The sequence below is a fragment of the Pristiophorus japonicus genome, chromosome 2, assembly GCF_044704955.1.
Source record: "Pristiophorus japonicus isolate sPriJap1 chromosome 2, sPriJap1.hap1, whole genome shotgun sequence".
NCBI classification, from domain to species: domain Eukaryota; kingdom Metazoa; phylum Chordata; class Chondrichthyes; family Pristiophoridae; genus Pristiophorus; species Pristiophorus japonicus.
Genome location: NC_091978.1, coordinates 55,897,831 through 55,915,117, shown reverse-complemented (window position 1 = coordinate 55,915,117; position 17,287 = coordinate 55,897,831). Strand labels below are relative to the sequence as shown.

General features: G+C 45.7%; 1 protein-coding gene across 3 annotated transcripts in view; it reads left to right on the top strand.

Moving 5' to 3' along the window:
- dym (dymeclin) overlaps positions 1 to 17,287 on the top strand; it is a 669,399-nt gene that overhangs the window by 114,565 nt on the left and 537,547 nt on the right. For all 3 annotated transcript variants that reach the window (XM_070867483.1, XM_070867484.1, XM_070867482.1), the window contains exons 3-4: positions 7,877 to 7,929; positions 16,199 to 16,292. In XM_070867483.1, coding sequence (XP_070723584.1) covers positions 7,877 to 7,929; positions 16,199 to 16,292 — 147 coding nt within the window. The remainder of the gene's footprint in view (positions 1 to 7,876; positions 7,930 to 16,198; positions 16,293 to 17,287) is intronic.

Below are 17,287 nucleotides of genomic sequence, written 5' to 3'. Positions count from 1 at the left end.
AATCACTTACCCCCTTGGCTGTGACGTCACCTTTTGATTTCTTTCTACTTCTTTTTTGCCTTCTCTCCCCGCTGCAGCTGCACCAGCTCGCCTCTGCATGCACCTGGGCCTTTATAGGCCGCTCCGACACCACGCACTCCCGCCTCTCGGACTGCCGTCGCCTCTCCACGCACCTGGGCCTTTATAGGCCGCTCCGACACCACGCACTCCCGCCTCTCGGACTGCCGTCGCCTCTCCACGCACCTGGGCCTTTATAGGCCACTCCGACACCACGCACTCCCGCCTCTCGGACTGCCGTCGCCTCTCCACGCACCTGGACCTTTATAGGCCGCTCCGACACCACGCACTCCCGCCTCCATGTTGAACAACACTTGGAAGAAGAACTGAGAGTAGCAAGGGCACAGAATATAGGGCTCAGTTTTCCCCAGTATTTACGCTGATTTTTTTTGGAGCAGGCTGCTTTTTCTGGCCGATCTTAAAAATCCCCAGTTAACCCAATTTGCACCAGCGTAATTCAGTTGTTACGAATTTTTTAAGTCCGTTTTTTTTTTCAGCCAAAGGGGGCGTAACCAGCCTTCTGGCCATTTAGGAAAGTTTAGCCAGCTGAGAGTTACTCCAGTTCTGATTAGACCAGCGTATGTGGCCTGTCCTGAAAAACCTTCCCTAGAGTTAAGGAAATCGATGCAGGTAAGGAAAGTGGCACAGCAGATGCCTGGACACACTAAAAAAAAAATGGAAAAACACATAGCAGCAACTTACCTCCAACCCCGCCCGAAGGATGTCCGTTCCCATTCTCGGTCTCCGGTTCACACACACAGTCCGGTTCTATTCTCGGTCACCGGTTCACAGAGAGAGAGAGAAGAGGGAGAGATGCGAACCGGCAACCGAGAAGACTGGACAGCCTTCGGGCGGGGTTGGAGCTATGTGTTTTTCAATTAATGTGTTGATAGGTGGCTGTATGCTTCACTTTGCAGCCTCAGCTTGTATTGTGTCCCTGGTTACCATGGCAGCCCGATATTTTTGGCGCAGATCAAGGCTTCACCCCTAAGACGAAAGGTTGGGTTAGGCCACGTCAAAATGAAGAGATCCAACGGGGAAACTTACAACACTTTTTTTTGCCGTACTTGGGGCCCCCAAAAATCGGGCGTAACTCTTCAAGTACACCAAAAAATTGCTTTGGGGAAAATTGAGCCCATACTCTGGGCGGGGGTCTTCAATGTCCACCACCAAGAGTGGCTAAGTAGCACCACTACTGACTGAGCTGGCTGAATCCTGAAGGACATAACTGCCAGACTGAGCCTGTGACAGGTGGTGAGAGAACCCAACACAAAAGAAAAACTTACTTGACCTTGTCCTCACCAATCTAATTGTCGCAGATGCATTTGTCCATGATAGCATTGGTAGCACTAACCTCCGCCCAGTCATTGTGGAGACGAAGCCCCATCTTCACACCCTCCATTGCGTTGTGTGGCACTACCACTGTGCTAAATGGGGTAGATTCAGAACAGATCTAGCAGCTCAAAACTGGGCATCCATGAGGCACTGTGGGCCATCAGCAGTAGCAGCAGAGTTGTATTCCAGCACCATCAAGGAGACCAATCTTAGTTCAGTAAGAAGTGTAGAAGAGCATGCCAGGAGGCATATCTAAAAATGAGGTGCCAACCTGGTGATGCTGCAATACAGGACTGCATTCATGCTAAAAAGCAAGCAGCGTACTACAGACGGGGCTAAGCAATCCCATAATCAACAGATCAGATCAAAGCTCTGCAGTCCTGCCATATCCAGTCGTGAATGGTGATGGAGCATTAACAGGAAGAGGAGGCTCCATGAATAGAAACATAGAAAATAGGTGCAGGAGTAGGCCATTTGGCTCTTCGAGTCTGCACCGCCATTCAATAAGATCATGGCTGATCATTCCCTCAGTACCCCTTTCCTGCTTTCTCTCCATACCCCTTGATCCCCTTCGCCGTAAGGGCCATATCTAACTCCCTCTTGAATATATCCAATGAACTGGCATCAACAACTCTCTGCGGCAGGGAATTCCACAGGTTAACAACTCTCTTTGAGTGAAGATGTTTTTCCTCATCTCAGTCCTAAATGGCCTACCCCTTATCCTAAGATTATGTCCCCTGGTTCTGGACTTCCCCAACATTGGGAACATTCTTCCCGCATCTAACCTGTCCAGTCCCATCAGAATCTTATACGTTTCTATGAGATCCCCTCTCATCCTTCTAAACTCCAGTGAATAAAGGCCCAGTTGATCCAGTCTCTCCTCATATGACAGTCCAGCCATTCCTGGAATCAGTTTGGTGAACCTTCGCTGCACTCCCTCAATAGCAAGAACAGCCTTCCTCAGATTAGGAGACCAAAACTGAACACAATATTCCAGGTGAGGCCTCACTAAGTACAACTGCAGTAAGACCTCCCTGCTCTTATGCTCAAAACCCCTAGCTATGAAGGCCAACATACCATTTGCCTTCTTCACCGCCTGCTGTACCTGCATGCCCACTTTCAGTGACTGATGAACCATGACACCCAGGTCTCGTTGCACCTCCCCTTTTCCTAATCTGCCGCCATCCAGATAATATTCTGCCTTCATGTTTTTGCCCCCAAAATGGATAACCTCACATTTATCCACATTATCCTGCATCTGCCATGCATTTGACCACTCACCTAACCTGTCCAAGTCACCCTGCAGCCTCTTAGCATCCTCCTCACAGCTCACACCGCCACCCAGTTTAGTGTCATCTGCAAACTTGGAGATATTACACTCAATTCCTTCATCTAAATCGTTATATTTCCATTCTCAATGATGGCGGAGCCCAGACATGAGAGCAAAAGACAAGGCTGAAGCGTTTGCAACCATCTTCAGCCAGAAGGGCCGAGTGGATGAGCCATATCGGCCTCCTGAGGTCCCCACCATCACTGAAACCAGTCTCAGCCAATGTGATTCACTACACGTGATATCAAGAAACGACTGAGCGCACAGGATACAGCAAAGGCTATGGGGCCTGACAACATCCCAGCTGTCGTGCTCCAGAACTAGCTGTGCCTCTAGCCAAGTTGTTCCAGTACAGCTACAAAACTGACATCTATCCAACAATGTGGAAAACTGCCCAGGCATGTCCTATCCTTAAAATAAAAAGCAGGACAAATCCAATCCAGCCAATTATCACCCCTTCAGTCTACTCTCAATCATCAGCAAAGTGTTGGAAGGTGTCGTCGACAGTGCTCTCAAGCAGCACTTACTCACCAATAACCTGTTCACCAATGCCCAGTTTGGGTTCTGCCAGGATCACTTTGCTCCAGACCTCATTATAGCCTTGGTCCAAACATGGAATAAAGAGCTGAATTCCAGAGGTGAGATTGGCTGCCCTTGACATCAAGGTAGCATTTGACCGTGTGACGCAACAAGGAGCCCTAGTAAAACTGAAGTCAATGGGAATCGGGCAAACTCTCCACTGGCTGGAGTCATACCTAGCACAAAGGAAGATGGCTGTTGTTGTTGGAGGTCGATCATCACAGCCCCAGAACATTGCTCACGAGTTCTGCAGGGCAGTGTCCTCGACCCAACTTTCTTCAGCTGCTTCATCAGTGACCTTCCCTCCATCATAAGGTCAGAAGTGGGGATGTTTGCTGAAGACTGCAGTGTTCAGTGCGATTCGCAACTCCTCAGATAGTGAAGCAGTCCATGCCTGCATGCAGCATGACCTGGACGACATTCAGGCTTGGGCTGATAAATGGCAAGTAACATTCGTGCAACAGAAGTGCCAGGCAATGACTATCTCCTACAAGTGAGAGTTTTAACCACTGCGCCTTGACGTTCAATGGCATTACCATCGCCGAATCCCGTACCATCAACATCCTGAAATTATATTCGATGACCCAGTCTCCACAGCTCTCTGGGGTAGAGAATTCCACAGATTGACCCTCTGAGAGAAGAAATTCCTCCTTACCTCAGTTCTAAATGGGCGACCCCTTATTCTTAAACTATGCCCCCTAATTGTAGATTACCTCATGAGTGGAAACATCCTCTCTGCATCCAACTTGTCGAGCCTCCTCAGTATAGAAACATAGAAACGTAGAAAATAGGTGCAGGAGCAGGCCATTCAGCCCTTCTAGCCTGCACCGCCATTCAATGAGTTCATGGCTGAACATGAAACTTCAGTACCCCCTTCCTGCTTTCTCACCATAACCCTTGATCCCCCGAGTAGTAAGGACTTCATCTAACTCCCTTTTGAATATATTTAGTGAATTGGCCTCAACTACTTTCTGTGGTAGAGAATTCCACAGGTTCACCACTCTCTGGGTGAAGAAGTTTCTCCTCATCTCGGTCCTAAATGGCTTACCCCTTATCCTCAGACTGTGACCCCTGGTTCTGGACTTCCCCAACATTGGGAACATTCTTCCTGCATCTAACCTGTCTAAACCCGTCAGAATTTTAAACGTTTCTATGAGGTCCCCTCTCATTCTTCTGAACTCCAGTGAATACAAGCCCAGTTGATCCAATCTTTCTTGATAGGTCAGTCCCGCCATCCCGGGAATCAGTCTGGTGAATCTTCGCTGCACTCCCTCAATAGCAAGAATGTCCTTCCTCAAGTTAGGAGACCAAAACTGTACACAATACTCCAGGTGTGGCCTCACCAAGGCCCTGTACAACTGTAGCAACACCTTCCTGCCCCTGTATTCAAATCCCCTCGCTATGAAGGCCAACATGCCATTTGCTTTCTTAACCGCCTGCTGTACCTGCATGCTAACCTTCAATGACTGATGTACCATGACACCCAGGTCTCGTTGCACCTTCCCTTTTCCTAATCTGTCACCATTCAGATAATAGTCTGTCTCTCTGTTTTTACCACCAAAGTGGATAACCTCACATTTATCCACATTATACTTCATCTGCCATGCATTTGCCCACTCACCTAACCTATCCAAGTCACTCTGCAGCCTAATAGCATCCTCCTCGCAGCTCACACTGCCACCCAACTTAGTGTCATCCGCAAATTTGGAGATACTGCATTTAATCCCCTCATCTAAATCATTAATGTACAATGTAAACAGCTGGGGCCCCAGCACAGAACCTTGCGGCACCCCACTAGTCACTGCCTGCCATTCTGAAAAGTACCCGTTTACTCCTACTCTTTGCCTCCTGTCTGACAACCAGTTCTCAATCCACGTCAGCACACTACCCCCAATCCCATGTGCTTTCACAAATCCATGCTGACTTGGACCTATCATGTCACCATTTTCCAGATGCACTGCTATGACATCCTTAATAATTGATTCCATCATTTTACCCACAACTGAGGTCAGGCTGACCGGTCTATAATTCCCTGTTTTCTCTCTCCCTCCTATCTTGTATGTTTCAATAAGATCACATTATTCGAAACTCCAATGGATTTCGATTCAAAATGTTTACATACGAATGATCAATGCTGACTTAAAAATTGTGGCATAAAATTGTGATATAGCTTGTGGACTAGAAATCCATGCGCATAATCAGGTTTTTAATATATGGTTATAAATTAATGGAAGGGCTACCAACTGTTTACATTTTCTGGTTCTTAAAAATAATGTGACTTGTTGTATATGAGATGTAATAGCTACAGATTGTACATATTCTAAGTAAGAACATAACAGAAGAAATAGGAGCAGGAATAGGCCTTTTGGCCCCTCAAGCCTGCTCTGCAATTCAATAAGATCATGGCTGATCTTCTACTTGAACTCCACTTTCCTGCACTATCCCCATATCCCTTGATATCCGAAAATCTAGCGATCTCTGCCTTGAATATACTCACTGAGCCTCCACAGCCCTCTGGGGTAGAGAATTCCAAAGATTCACCACCCTCTGAGTGAAGGAATTTCTCCTCATCTCAGTCTTAAATGGCCAACCCCTTATTCTGAGACTATTGCCCCTGGTACTAGACTCCCCAGTCAGGGGAAACATCCTCTCTGTATCTCCCTTGTCAAGCCCTGTAAGAATGTTGTATGTTTCAATGAGATCACCTCCCATTCTTCTAAACTCTATAGAGAATATAGGCCTAGTCTACTCAATCTCTCTTCATAGGACAATCTCCCCCCCCACCATCCCAGGAATCAGTCTGGTGAGCCTTTGTTGCACTTCTTCTGTAGCAAGTATATACTTCCTTCAGTAAGAAGACCAAAAACTGTACACAATACTCCCGGTGCAGTCTCATCAGGGCCCTATATAATTTCAGTAAGACGTCTATACTTATCCTCAAATCCTCTTGTAATAAAGGCCAACATACCATTTGCTTTCTTAATTGCTTGCTGAACAGGCATGTTAACCATCAGTAATTAGTGTACAACGGCGCTCAAGTCTCTCTGAACACCAACATTTCCCAATCTCTCACCATTCAATAAAAAAAATGTGCTTTTCGATTTTTCCTACCAAAGTGAATAACTTCACATTTCTCCACATATTCTATTTGCCATGTTCTTGCCCACTCACTTAGCCTGTCTATATCTCCTTGAAGCCTCTTTGTACCCTCCTTACAACTTACATTCCCACCTAGCTTTGTATCATCAGCAAACTTGGATATGTTACATTTGGCCCCCTCATCCAAATGATTGATATAGATTGTGAATAGCTGTGGGGCCCAAGCACCGAGCCTTGTGGCACCCCACTAGTTACAGCCTGCCAACCCGAAAATGACCCGTTTATTCCTACTCTCTGTTTTCTGTCCGTTAATCAATCCTCAATCCATGCGAGTATATTACCCCCAATCCCATGAGACCTAATTTTGTTTAATAACCTCTTGTGTGGAACCTTATCGAATGCCTTCTGAAAATCCAAATACACCACACTCACTGGTTTCCCTCCTTATCTATTCTGCTAGTTACAACCTCAAAAAAACTCCAACAGATTTGTCAAACTTGATTTCCCTTTCAAAAATCATAGAGGATCAGCCATGGTCATATTGAATGGTGGTGCAGACTTGAAGGGCCGAATGGCCTACTATTGCTCCTATTTTCTATGTTTCTATCTCAACACCATGGGCCCAAGTTTCCACAGGATAAAAAACGGGCGCCCCTCCTAAATTTCCTACCCCGTATCCTGAGACTGTGACCCCTTGTTCTAGACTTCCCAGCCAGGGTAAACATCCTCCCCGCATCCAGTCTATCCAATCCAGTTAGAATTTTATACGTTTCAATGTGATCCCCTCTCATTCTTCTAAACTCTAGTGAATGCAGGCCTAGTCGACCCAATCTCTCCTCATACGACAGTTCTGCCATCTCAGGAATCAGTCTGGTGAACCTTCGCTGCACTCCCTCTATGGCAAGTATATCCTTTCTTAGGTAAGGAGACTAAAACTGCACACAATACTCCAGGTGCGGTCTCACCAAGGCCCTGTATAACTGTTGTAAGACATCCTTGCTCCTGTACACAAATTCTCTTGCAATGAAGGCCAACATACCATTTGCCTTCCTAACTGCTTGCTGCACCTGCATGTTTGCTTTCAATCGATGTTGACTCTGCCCAATCCTATTACCACGTCCTTAATAATAGATTCTAGCATTTTCCCTACTACTGATGTCAGACTATAACTGGTCTGTAGTTCCCCGTTTTCTCTCTCCTTTCTTGAATAGCGGGGTTACATTTGCTACCTTCCAATCCGCAAGAACCGTTCTAGAATCTTGGAAGATGATCAAGTTATTTCTCTTAATAGCTCCTTAAGATCAGCAAATTAATTGTATACTTGTTAAGAACATAACATAAGAACATAAGAAATAGGAGTAGGCCATACGGACTCTTGAGCCTGCTCTGTCATTCAATAAGATCATGGCTGATCTGATCATACAAAAATTATGTTTTTAAAGTTGTGTAACAGTTATGATTTTCTTTCTCATGCAGTGCTGATACACAGCTCTTGGAAGAGGCAACGCTTTCGATCTCCAAATCACTAAGTAAGTGTGTTGATATCTTAAATCATATCCAATCATTTGACTTGTCTTTGATAACTTTACAATTACATGGGATATACAGCACAGAAGCAGGACATTTGATCCAACTAGTCCATGTGGCATTTATGCTCCACTCGCGCCTCTTCCCGTCTTTCTTCATCTAAATCTATCAGTACAACCCTCTATTCCCTTCTCCCTCATGCTTGTCTAGCCTCCCCTGAAATGCATCTATACGATTGACTTTAACTCCCCCTGTTGTAGTGAGTTCCACACTCTCGCCACTCAAGCTAAATACGTTTTTCTGATTTCCCTGTTTGATTTCTTATGTTGATGGACTCTAGTTTTGCTCTTACCCACAAGTGGAAACACTCTGAAAACCTTTCATCATTTTAAACACCTTGTATTCCTGGTATCATCTTTATAAATCTTTTTTGCAGCCTCTCCAGTGCCCCTCTATCCTTTTCATAATATAATAATTTTTCGTGATGTCACCAACATTTACAAAAATGTTATTCAACTTACTGGTTCTATTTTGGTTTCTTGATGGCAGAGGTTTAATCATCAGGAAGGGTCCAAATTTAATCCACATTCGTGCTGAGTTAAGTGATTCCAGCTGGAGCAGAAGTAGAATGGTTTATCGGGAACAGTGGCATAGTGGTTATGTTACTGATGAGTAATCCTGAGGACTGGACGAATGATCCGGAGGCGTGAGTTCAAATTCCATGGCAGCTGGGGGATTTCAATTCAATTAATTAAATAAATCTGGAATAAAAAGCTAGTGCCAATAATGGTGACCATGAAACAACTGGATTGTTGTAAAAACCCATCTGGTTCACTTAAGTCCTTTAGGGAAGGGAATCTGCCATCCTTACCTGGTCTGGCCGAAATGTGACTCCAGACCCACAGCAATGTGGTTTTGACTCTTAACTGCCCTCTGAAATGGGCAAGCCACTCAGTTTTAACAAATCGCTACGAAAAACAATAAGAATAATAAAACTGGATGACCACCCAGCATCGACCTTGGCACCAGCTACGGACACGACAACAGCACACCCAGCCCAGTCAACCTACAAAGTCCCCCTCATGAACATCTGCGGACTCCCAAAATTGGGAGAACTAGTCTCACAGACTAGTCAAGCAAACAGCCTGACATAGTCATACTTACAATCATACCTTTCAGCCAATATCCCAGATTCCTCCATCACCATCCCTCGGTATGTCCTATTCCATTGGCAGGATAACTAAGTTAGTTCTTAATCTATTAAATAGAGGCATGGCAGGGCAGCTCAGTCCCATGGAATGCACATCCTCCGAAGAAACAGGAAGCAGCCTTCGAGCTGTGAGGAAGGCTGAGGCCATTCGACCAGGGGACAGGGTAGGCGTGCAAAGCACCGAGAGGCAGAGCCAGCCAACTAGCCAGTTTGAAACTTAAATTTGTAATTGCAGTATGGGTGCTGCATTGTCAACACCACGGATTATGCAATGGTTCGCCAGCAATTCACTGCATAGGAGAGAATTGATTCGAGCTCACCTCACCAGGAACGTCATAGCCCGTAGGCTGATGGGCAGGAGACCTTACCCACATCGGCAATATCGAGCCAGGCGCTCGTACCTGGACACGAGCGAGGCTGATTGTGTCAAAAGGCTGTGTTTCCGCAGAGAAGTTGTCGTTGAGATCTGTGATATGCTGAGAGCAGATTTGCAGCCCAGAAGCAGAACGCCAACTGCCTTGTCTGTTGAAGTGAAGGTAACAGCTGCACTTGCCTTCTATGCCTCGGGATCGTTTCAGGCTACAACTGGAGATGTGTGCGCCATCTCTCAACATGCAATACATGCCTGTATTTACCAGGTCACGGCTGCACTGTATGCGCGGAGGAATGACTTCATCAAGTTCCTAATGACCGCACAAGCGATCCATGAGAGGGCTGTGGGCTTCTTCAGGATTGCTGGCTTCCCAAAGGTACAGGGCTGCATTGATTGTACCCACATCGCCTTGCGAGCATCTGTGGAGGATTCCGAGCAGTACAGGAATAGAAAAGGTTTCCACTCCATCAATGTGCAGCTCGTGTGTGACGACAAGCAGCGCATCATGTCAGTCGATGCGAGATATCCTGGCAGCACCCATGATGTGTTCATCCTACGCGACAGCGTTATATCTGACATGTTTGAGCAGCAGCCAGAAGGGCAGAGCTGGCTACTGGGAGACTACACAGGGTACAGCCTGGCCACCTGGCTCATGACGCCCCTACGCGTGACACGGACAGAAGCTGACCGTCAATACAACATGGCGCACATTGCGACGCGCAGCATCATTGAGAGGACCTTTGGCATATTGAAACAGCATTTCCGATGCCTGGACCATTCCGGAGGCCATTTGCAGTACTCTCCTCAGATTGTCGGTCACTTCACTGTTGTGTGCTGCATGCTCCATAACTTAGCCATCATGAGGCAGCAGGAGCTGGTAGTGGAACCAGAAGACCCACATGAGGGTCCAGTGCCTGATGATAGTAATTTGGAAGAGCAGGATGAGGATGATGACGACGATCAGGAAAACATGCAAGTGCCTGATGCCGGAGCACGAGGTCGGAGGAGGGCCGTCCACCGTGCTTCTTTAACGATTGCTCAAGCCCTGCACCAGCAGCTCATCCGTGAACGCTTCAATTACTGATGCCTTTGGGCTCTGCGACCACTGTTGCGCATGGACCTGTTTATTTTTTGGAGTTGTTCCTATGTTGTGTTGTGTTAATAGAACATGATTCAGTTTTAATGAAAAAATATTTTATTGAAAAGTTAACCTCACTGTAATAAAATATTTGTTGTATCAAACTTTGCTTTTTAATATGACTCTTGAAGATCACTTAAAAACCCTAAGATCACTTATAAGTTGTAAAGTTACAAAACTTACAAAACAATTTCAATTTGAAAAACGCTACTACAGCTACATTAAGAACAAGAACAAAAGCAGCAAAGATAGGCTGCAACCATGTCTCATCCACATCTCAATGAATGTTCATTTCTTCATGGGGGTGTCATTTGATTGGCGGGGCTCTGTGCCCTTATTGCAGCAGCTATCTCCATGAGGGCCTGTGCCGTCGCTTGCATCCCTCCCTGACGGCCTGTGCCGTCGATTGCACTCCCTCGGACATTCCCCCCCTAAGTTCCTGTGTCATTACTGCTATTTCTCCCATCAGTACCGTCACCTCTTCATCCACTGCACTGACACTACCGATGAGTGATCGGGTAAGCTCATTTGTCTCCATACCCAATTCCACAACCTGAGCTGCATCTATTGCACGCTGCATCTCAGGAGAGCGTGTCTCCAATCTCCTTCTCCTCTGCCTGGGTCTGCCTCGCGTCACCACTACACTGGGAGGCATGGGCAGGGACGGTGGGACGCTCGGTGTTCCAAACGGCACCACTACACTGGGAGGTGTGGGCTGGAACGGTGGGACGCACAGTGTTCCAGACGGCAGTACTCGAGTGAGAGGCGCAGGCTGGGACGGTGGGGCGCTCGGTGTTCCAGACGGCAGCACTCAAGTGTGAGCCGTGGGCTGGGATGGTGGGTGAATGGGTGTATACTGCTCCATGATATCACCAGCACCACTGGGACCCACAACGTCGGAATCAAAACCATGGTAGGTGGAACCCGAACCTATGCGAGTGGGAGGTGCAAGCCCAGACGGTGGTGCACTGGCTGTAAACTGCTGGATTACACCAGCAGCACCACTGGGACCCGCAACATCGGAATCAAAACCATGGAAGGTGGAACCAGAACCTATGCAACGGGTTGAAACGAGCCTTAATGTGGGCTCATAAACATTAGTTTGGAAGCTCTCCCCTGTAGGCATTTCAGTCATCGCCGCCAGCATCCAGTCTGGATTGTCCGCATCTGGTTCTACTGGTTCTTGTTCTGGATCTTCAGGGTTGGCATCATCATCATGTTCTGCAAAATATATCAGAACAGTCAAATGTTGAACAGCAAGGGAGGGGGCAGGGTGGGTGGCATGAATACTCTCACACATAGCAGGCCAGGCAGCAGGTTGATTTGAAGGGCCACAATGCATTTTCAGGACTTGCCCTCCCTCGCGTGTGGGCCCAGCTTGTGCTGTATTGATTGCTTTTCTCCATGTACGAGTCATCATGGCAGCTATCCTCTGTTCCAAGGGTGTCAGCAGATTGTGCGTGCCTCCTCCTGTTCGAGTTGCTTCCCTTTTGTTGTGGGCCAATTTCTTCTGCAAAGAATAAAATATAACTTTTTACAGAGTGCGTCTTTCTGCAGGGTGGGACATACAGATAGTCACATTACAATTGCGATTACATAAAAAAATGAAAATATTACTTACACTAACTACTTGACCAAGGTCGTGCCATTTCTTTTTACACTGGCTTCCAGATCTCATGGTCTGCACCACTGCGCAGTAATCTTCTGCAACTTGATTGCAGCGTTTCTTCATTTCTTTAGGTGGCACTTTTATGCGACCTCTGTTGCTGATATCCAGCTCCTGCCATCTCTGCTCAATGACGTTTACTAATATCTCCACTTCCTCATACAAGAAATTCTTTGTTCTTGGTGGACGTTGTTCCATTGCTGTATTGAATTGACACTCTTATTTTTCAAAACACAGTCCTTATTTTGCATGCACCTATGCAGCACTTGTTCTGGAAGTTTAGCAGCAAAAAGCAGCACTTACTGATTTCAGCAGGAGATTTCTTCAACAGTGCTGCTAAAAGCACTCCTTCAGGCACAAAAAAGTCACCAAGATTCAATCCCAAGCCTTTCCAGAGATCCACGAAACAAATCAGCACTTTTCTTCAAGTTCCTTTAAAAATGGTCGAGTGCCAATGTTTATGACCTACTGCATGTGTACACACGCGCACGGCTGCCGGCACCACGTCCTCCCATTTAACTTAGCCCCGCCCCCCTGCACTTGCAGAATCAGTGCGACTCTGTGGCTCCGCCCCCTGCCGATGTCTGCACGCCGCGCCGAGCTCAGAGGGACCTGCAGGGAGCCCAAGAATTGCAGGGTACATTTTTGTCGCGCGCTTAGGCGTGAAAAACGGACATCAATGTCCAGGTTGCGCCGTTCTAGGCAGGGCCCGAAACTTGACCCCACTAAGCTGAGATGTAATTTAGCCAAAATGGACTGGAATCAGCTGCTGGAAGGTAAATCAGTGTCAGAGCAGTGAGAGGGATTCAAGGAGGAGATCTTGAGGGTTCAGAGCAAGTATGTTGCCTTAAAGAAAAAGGGTGGGTCTAACAAATCTAGAGCCCCTTGGATGTCAAAGGGCATACAGGGTAGGGTAAAGAAAAAAAGGAAGACTTATGACAAATACCGAGAGCTCATTACTGCAGAAACCCTAGAGAAGTATAGAAAGTGCAGGGGTGAAATTAAAATGGAAATTAGGAAAGCAAAGAGAGAGCATGAAATAATTTTGGCAAGTAAAATTAAGGAAAACCCAAATATGTTTTATAAATACTTTAAGAGCAAGAGGATAACTAAAGAAACAGTATGGCCTATTAGAGACCATAAAGGTAATGTGTGTGTGGAGGTGGAAGTTGTGGATATGGTTCTTAATGAATACTTTGCGTCTGTTTTCACAAAAGAGAGGGATGATGCAGACGTTGCAATCGGGGAGGAGGAGTGTGAAATATTAAATGAAATAAACATAGCGAGAGAGGAAGTATTACGGAGTTTAGCAGCTTTGAAAGTGGATTAATCCTCCGGCCTGGATGAAATATATCCCAGGCTGTTAAGAGAAGCAAAAGAGGAAATAGCAGAGGCTCTGACCATCATTTTCTAATCCTCTCTGGCTGCAGGTGCCAGAGGTCTTGAGGATTGTTAATGTGGTACCTTTGCTTAAAAGGGGAGGAAGGGATAGATCGAGTAATTACAGGCAAGTCAGTCTAACCTCGGCGGTGAGAAAACTATTGGGAAAAAATTCTGAGGGACAGGATAAATCTTCTTTTAGAAAGACACGGATTAATCAAGGACAGTCAGCATGGATTTGATAAGGGAAGGTCGTGTCTGACTAACCTGATTGAATTTTTTGAGGAGGTAACAAGGAGGGCCGCTGAGAGTAGTGCGTTTGATGTGTATATAGATTTTAGCAAGGCTTTTGATAAGGTCCCACATGGCAGACTGGTCACGAAAGTAAAAGCCCATAGGATCCAGGGCAAAGTGGCAAGTTGGATCCAAAATTGGCTCAGAGGCAATGGTTGATGGGTGTTTTTGTGACTGGAAGGCTGTTTCCAGTGGGATTCTGCAGGGCTCAGTACTTGGTTCCTTGCTTTTTGTGCTATATATCAGTGATTTAGACTTGAATGTTGGGGGTATGATAAAGAAGTTTGCAGATGACACTAAAGCAGGCTGTGTGGTTGATAATGAAGAAGAAAGCTGAAGACTGCAGGAAGATATCAATGGACTGGGCAGAACAGTGGCAAATGTAATTCAATCCGGTGAAGTGCGAGGTAATGCATTTGGGGTGGGCTAACAAGGCAAGGGAATACACATTAAATGGTAGGACACTGAGTAGTGTGGAGGAACAAAGGGCCCTAGAGTGCATGTCCACAGATCCTTGAAGATGGCACGCCATGTAGATAAGGTGGTTAAGAAGGCATACGGAATACTTGCCGAGGCATGGAATACAAGAGCAGGGAGGTAATGCTTGAACTGTATAAAATACTGCTCGAGTACTGTGTGCTGTTCTGGTCACCACATTACAGGAAAGATGTGATTGCACTAGAGAGGGTAGAGAGGAGATTTACGAGGATGTTGCCTGGACTGGAGAATTTTAGCTATGAGAAAAGATTAGAAAAGCTGTTTGTTTTCTTTGGAATAGAGGGGGCTGAGAGGTGATGTTATTGAGGGGCCTAGATAGAGTAGATAGGAAGGATCTATTTCCCCTTAGCAGACCATGGGGCATACATTTAAAGTAATTGGTAGGTTTTGAGGGGATATCTTTTCATCCATTGGGTCTGGAACTCACAGCCTTAAAGGGTGGTAGAGGTAGAATTCCTCACCACATTTAAGAAGTATTTGGATGTGCACTTGAAGTGCAGTAACCTACAACGCTACGGATTAAGAGCTGGAAAATGGGATTCGGCTGGATAGCTTTGTTGGCTGGCGTGGGGACACTGGGCCGAACTGGCCTCCTTCCGTGCTGTAAATTTCTATGATTCTATGATAGCCACACAAGGGGTGGCGGCACAGTTGGGAGAGCGTGGCCCTACGAGTCCCAACATTGACTCTGAACCCCATGAAGTCTCATGGCTTCAGGTCAAGCATAGGCAAGGAATTTCCTGCTGATTACCACCTACTGCCTGTCTTCAGTTGATGAACCAGTATTCCTCCATGTTGAACACCACTTGGAAGATGTGCTACGGATAGCATGGGTATAGAATGTACTCTGGATGGGGGACTTCTATGTCTGTCACCAAGAGTGGCTTGGCAGCACCACTACTGGCCAAGGTAGCCGAGTCCTGAAGGGCATAGCTACCAGACTGGGTCTGAGGCAGGTGGTGAGAGAACAAACATGAGGGGAAAAACCTACTTGACTTCGTCCTCACCAATCTACCTGTCGCAGAAGCATGTGTCCATGACAGCGTTGGTAGCACAACACTATGAAGTACTGTCTTTACACTGAGGGCACCCTCTATTGTGTTGTGTGGCTCCACCACAGTGACAAATGGGATAGATTCAGAACAGACCTAGCAGCACAAAACTGGGCATCCATGAGGCACTTTGGGCGATCAGCAGCAGCAGAATTATATTCCACCACAATCTGTAATTTCATGGCCTGGCATATCCCTCACTCTACCATTACCAGCAAGCCAGGAGACCAACACTGGTTCAATAAGGAGTGCAGAAGAGCATGCCAGGAGCACCACCAGGCTTACCTAAAAATGAGGTGCTAAGCTGGGGAAGCTGTAACACAGGACTATATGCATGCTAAACATCGTCATTTGGGCAAGGTACTGGAGCTTGCTGATAGCTGTAGAACTGTAGCCCATTGTGATGTGCTATCTTTCAGAAAATAAGTGGGACATTTTAACACTTTATCTTTATTAAACTTTGTGAGGAATATCTAATTTTCATTTGCTACATTAATTTAAGTGAGAAAATATACATTAAGGAGTACATGCCCTGAATTTGGAATATTTTTAAATCTATTATCGAATGAACGTCTACACACTCTCTGTTTTTCAAAGTAGTACTTATGTTTTCCATGTACTTAACCTTCATTAAATGGGCCTGTTGTACGTTTCTTTCAGTTGAGAACAATCCTCGGACAGGGAACTTACAAGCTCTTGTTAAGATTTTCCTCAGTAGAACCAACGAATTAAAGGTCTCGGCTGAATGTCAAGAGTAAGTCAGCAAAGTATTATCAATGTATAATGCTCTCAAAATTATTTCACCAAGCAAAAATTGACAGATTCCACTTTTACTGCTGTCAATGTTTCGAAGTTAGCTTTATTTCAATCTGTTACCTTATTCTTTGGCATCTAGTGCAAATGTTACTTTTGGTTAAATGCTCACCTCTACCCTCCTCCCAGGAACCGATGAAGAGATACTTCATTCTTCCCTTTCATCTGCCACCCCTTCCCTGAAGCAAATGGTTGACTGGTCTACAACTAATTCAATAAATGGAAGCTCCCAAAATTTGAAGAACAACTAAACCATTCATTCCTTTACATAAGTTCATAAAACAATTATTGAGAAAATTCAATTTGGCTCATTGAGCCCAGCCCTCCACTGATGACATTCAATATACTCTATTGCTGATTCTGTGTAACCTACCCAGTCTCCATAGGGAGGCAATTCTGTGAACTGTTTTGGGATGAATAAAGACTTGCATTTATATAGCAGCTTAATGCATCCTCACAATGTTACGAAGCATTTTACTATCAGTGGATTACTTTTGAAGTGCAGTCGATATTGTCTTGTCTACAAAAACAGCAGCACATTTGCACACAACAAGGTATTTAAACAAATGAATGAATGATTAGATAATCTGGTTTTAATAGTGTTGGTTGAGGGAGGAATGATGACCGGGACACCAGGTAAACCCCTTGTTCTTTGCATTGTCATACGATTATTTACGTCCACCTGAATAGACAGACAGGCCTCCATTTAATATCTTGTGTGAACCACAGTACTTATGACCATGTAGCATTCCCTCAGATTATGTGATTAAGCCCCGCAGTGGCCATATCTGAGCTATCCTGAAGTTTGTGGTGAGTAGAAAAGCTCTGTGAATTCAGTCCAATGGATGTTTCACAAAGCCTAAGTTTTAGTCGATTAGTGATACTTAAATAACTCGACTGAACGAGATGATAAACTTTAATTTATAGCTGTGAAAA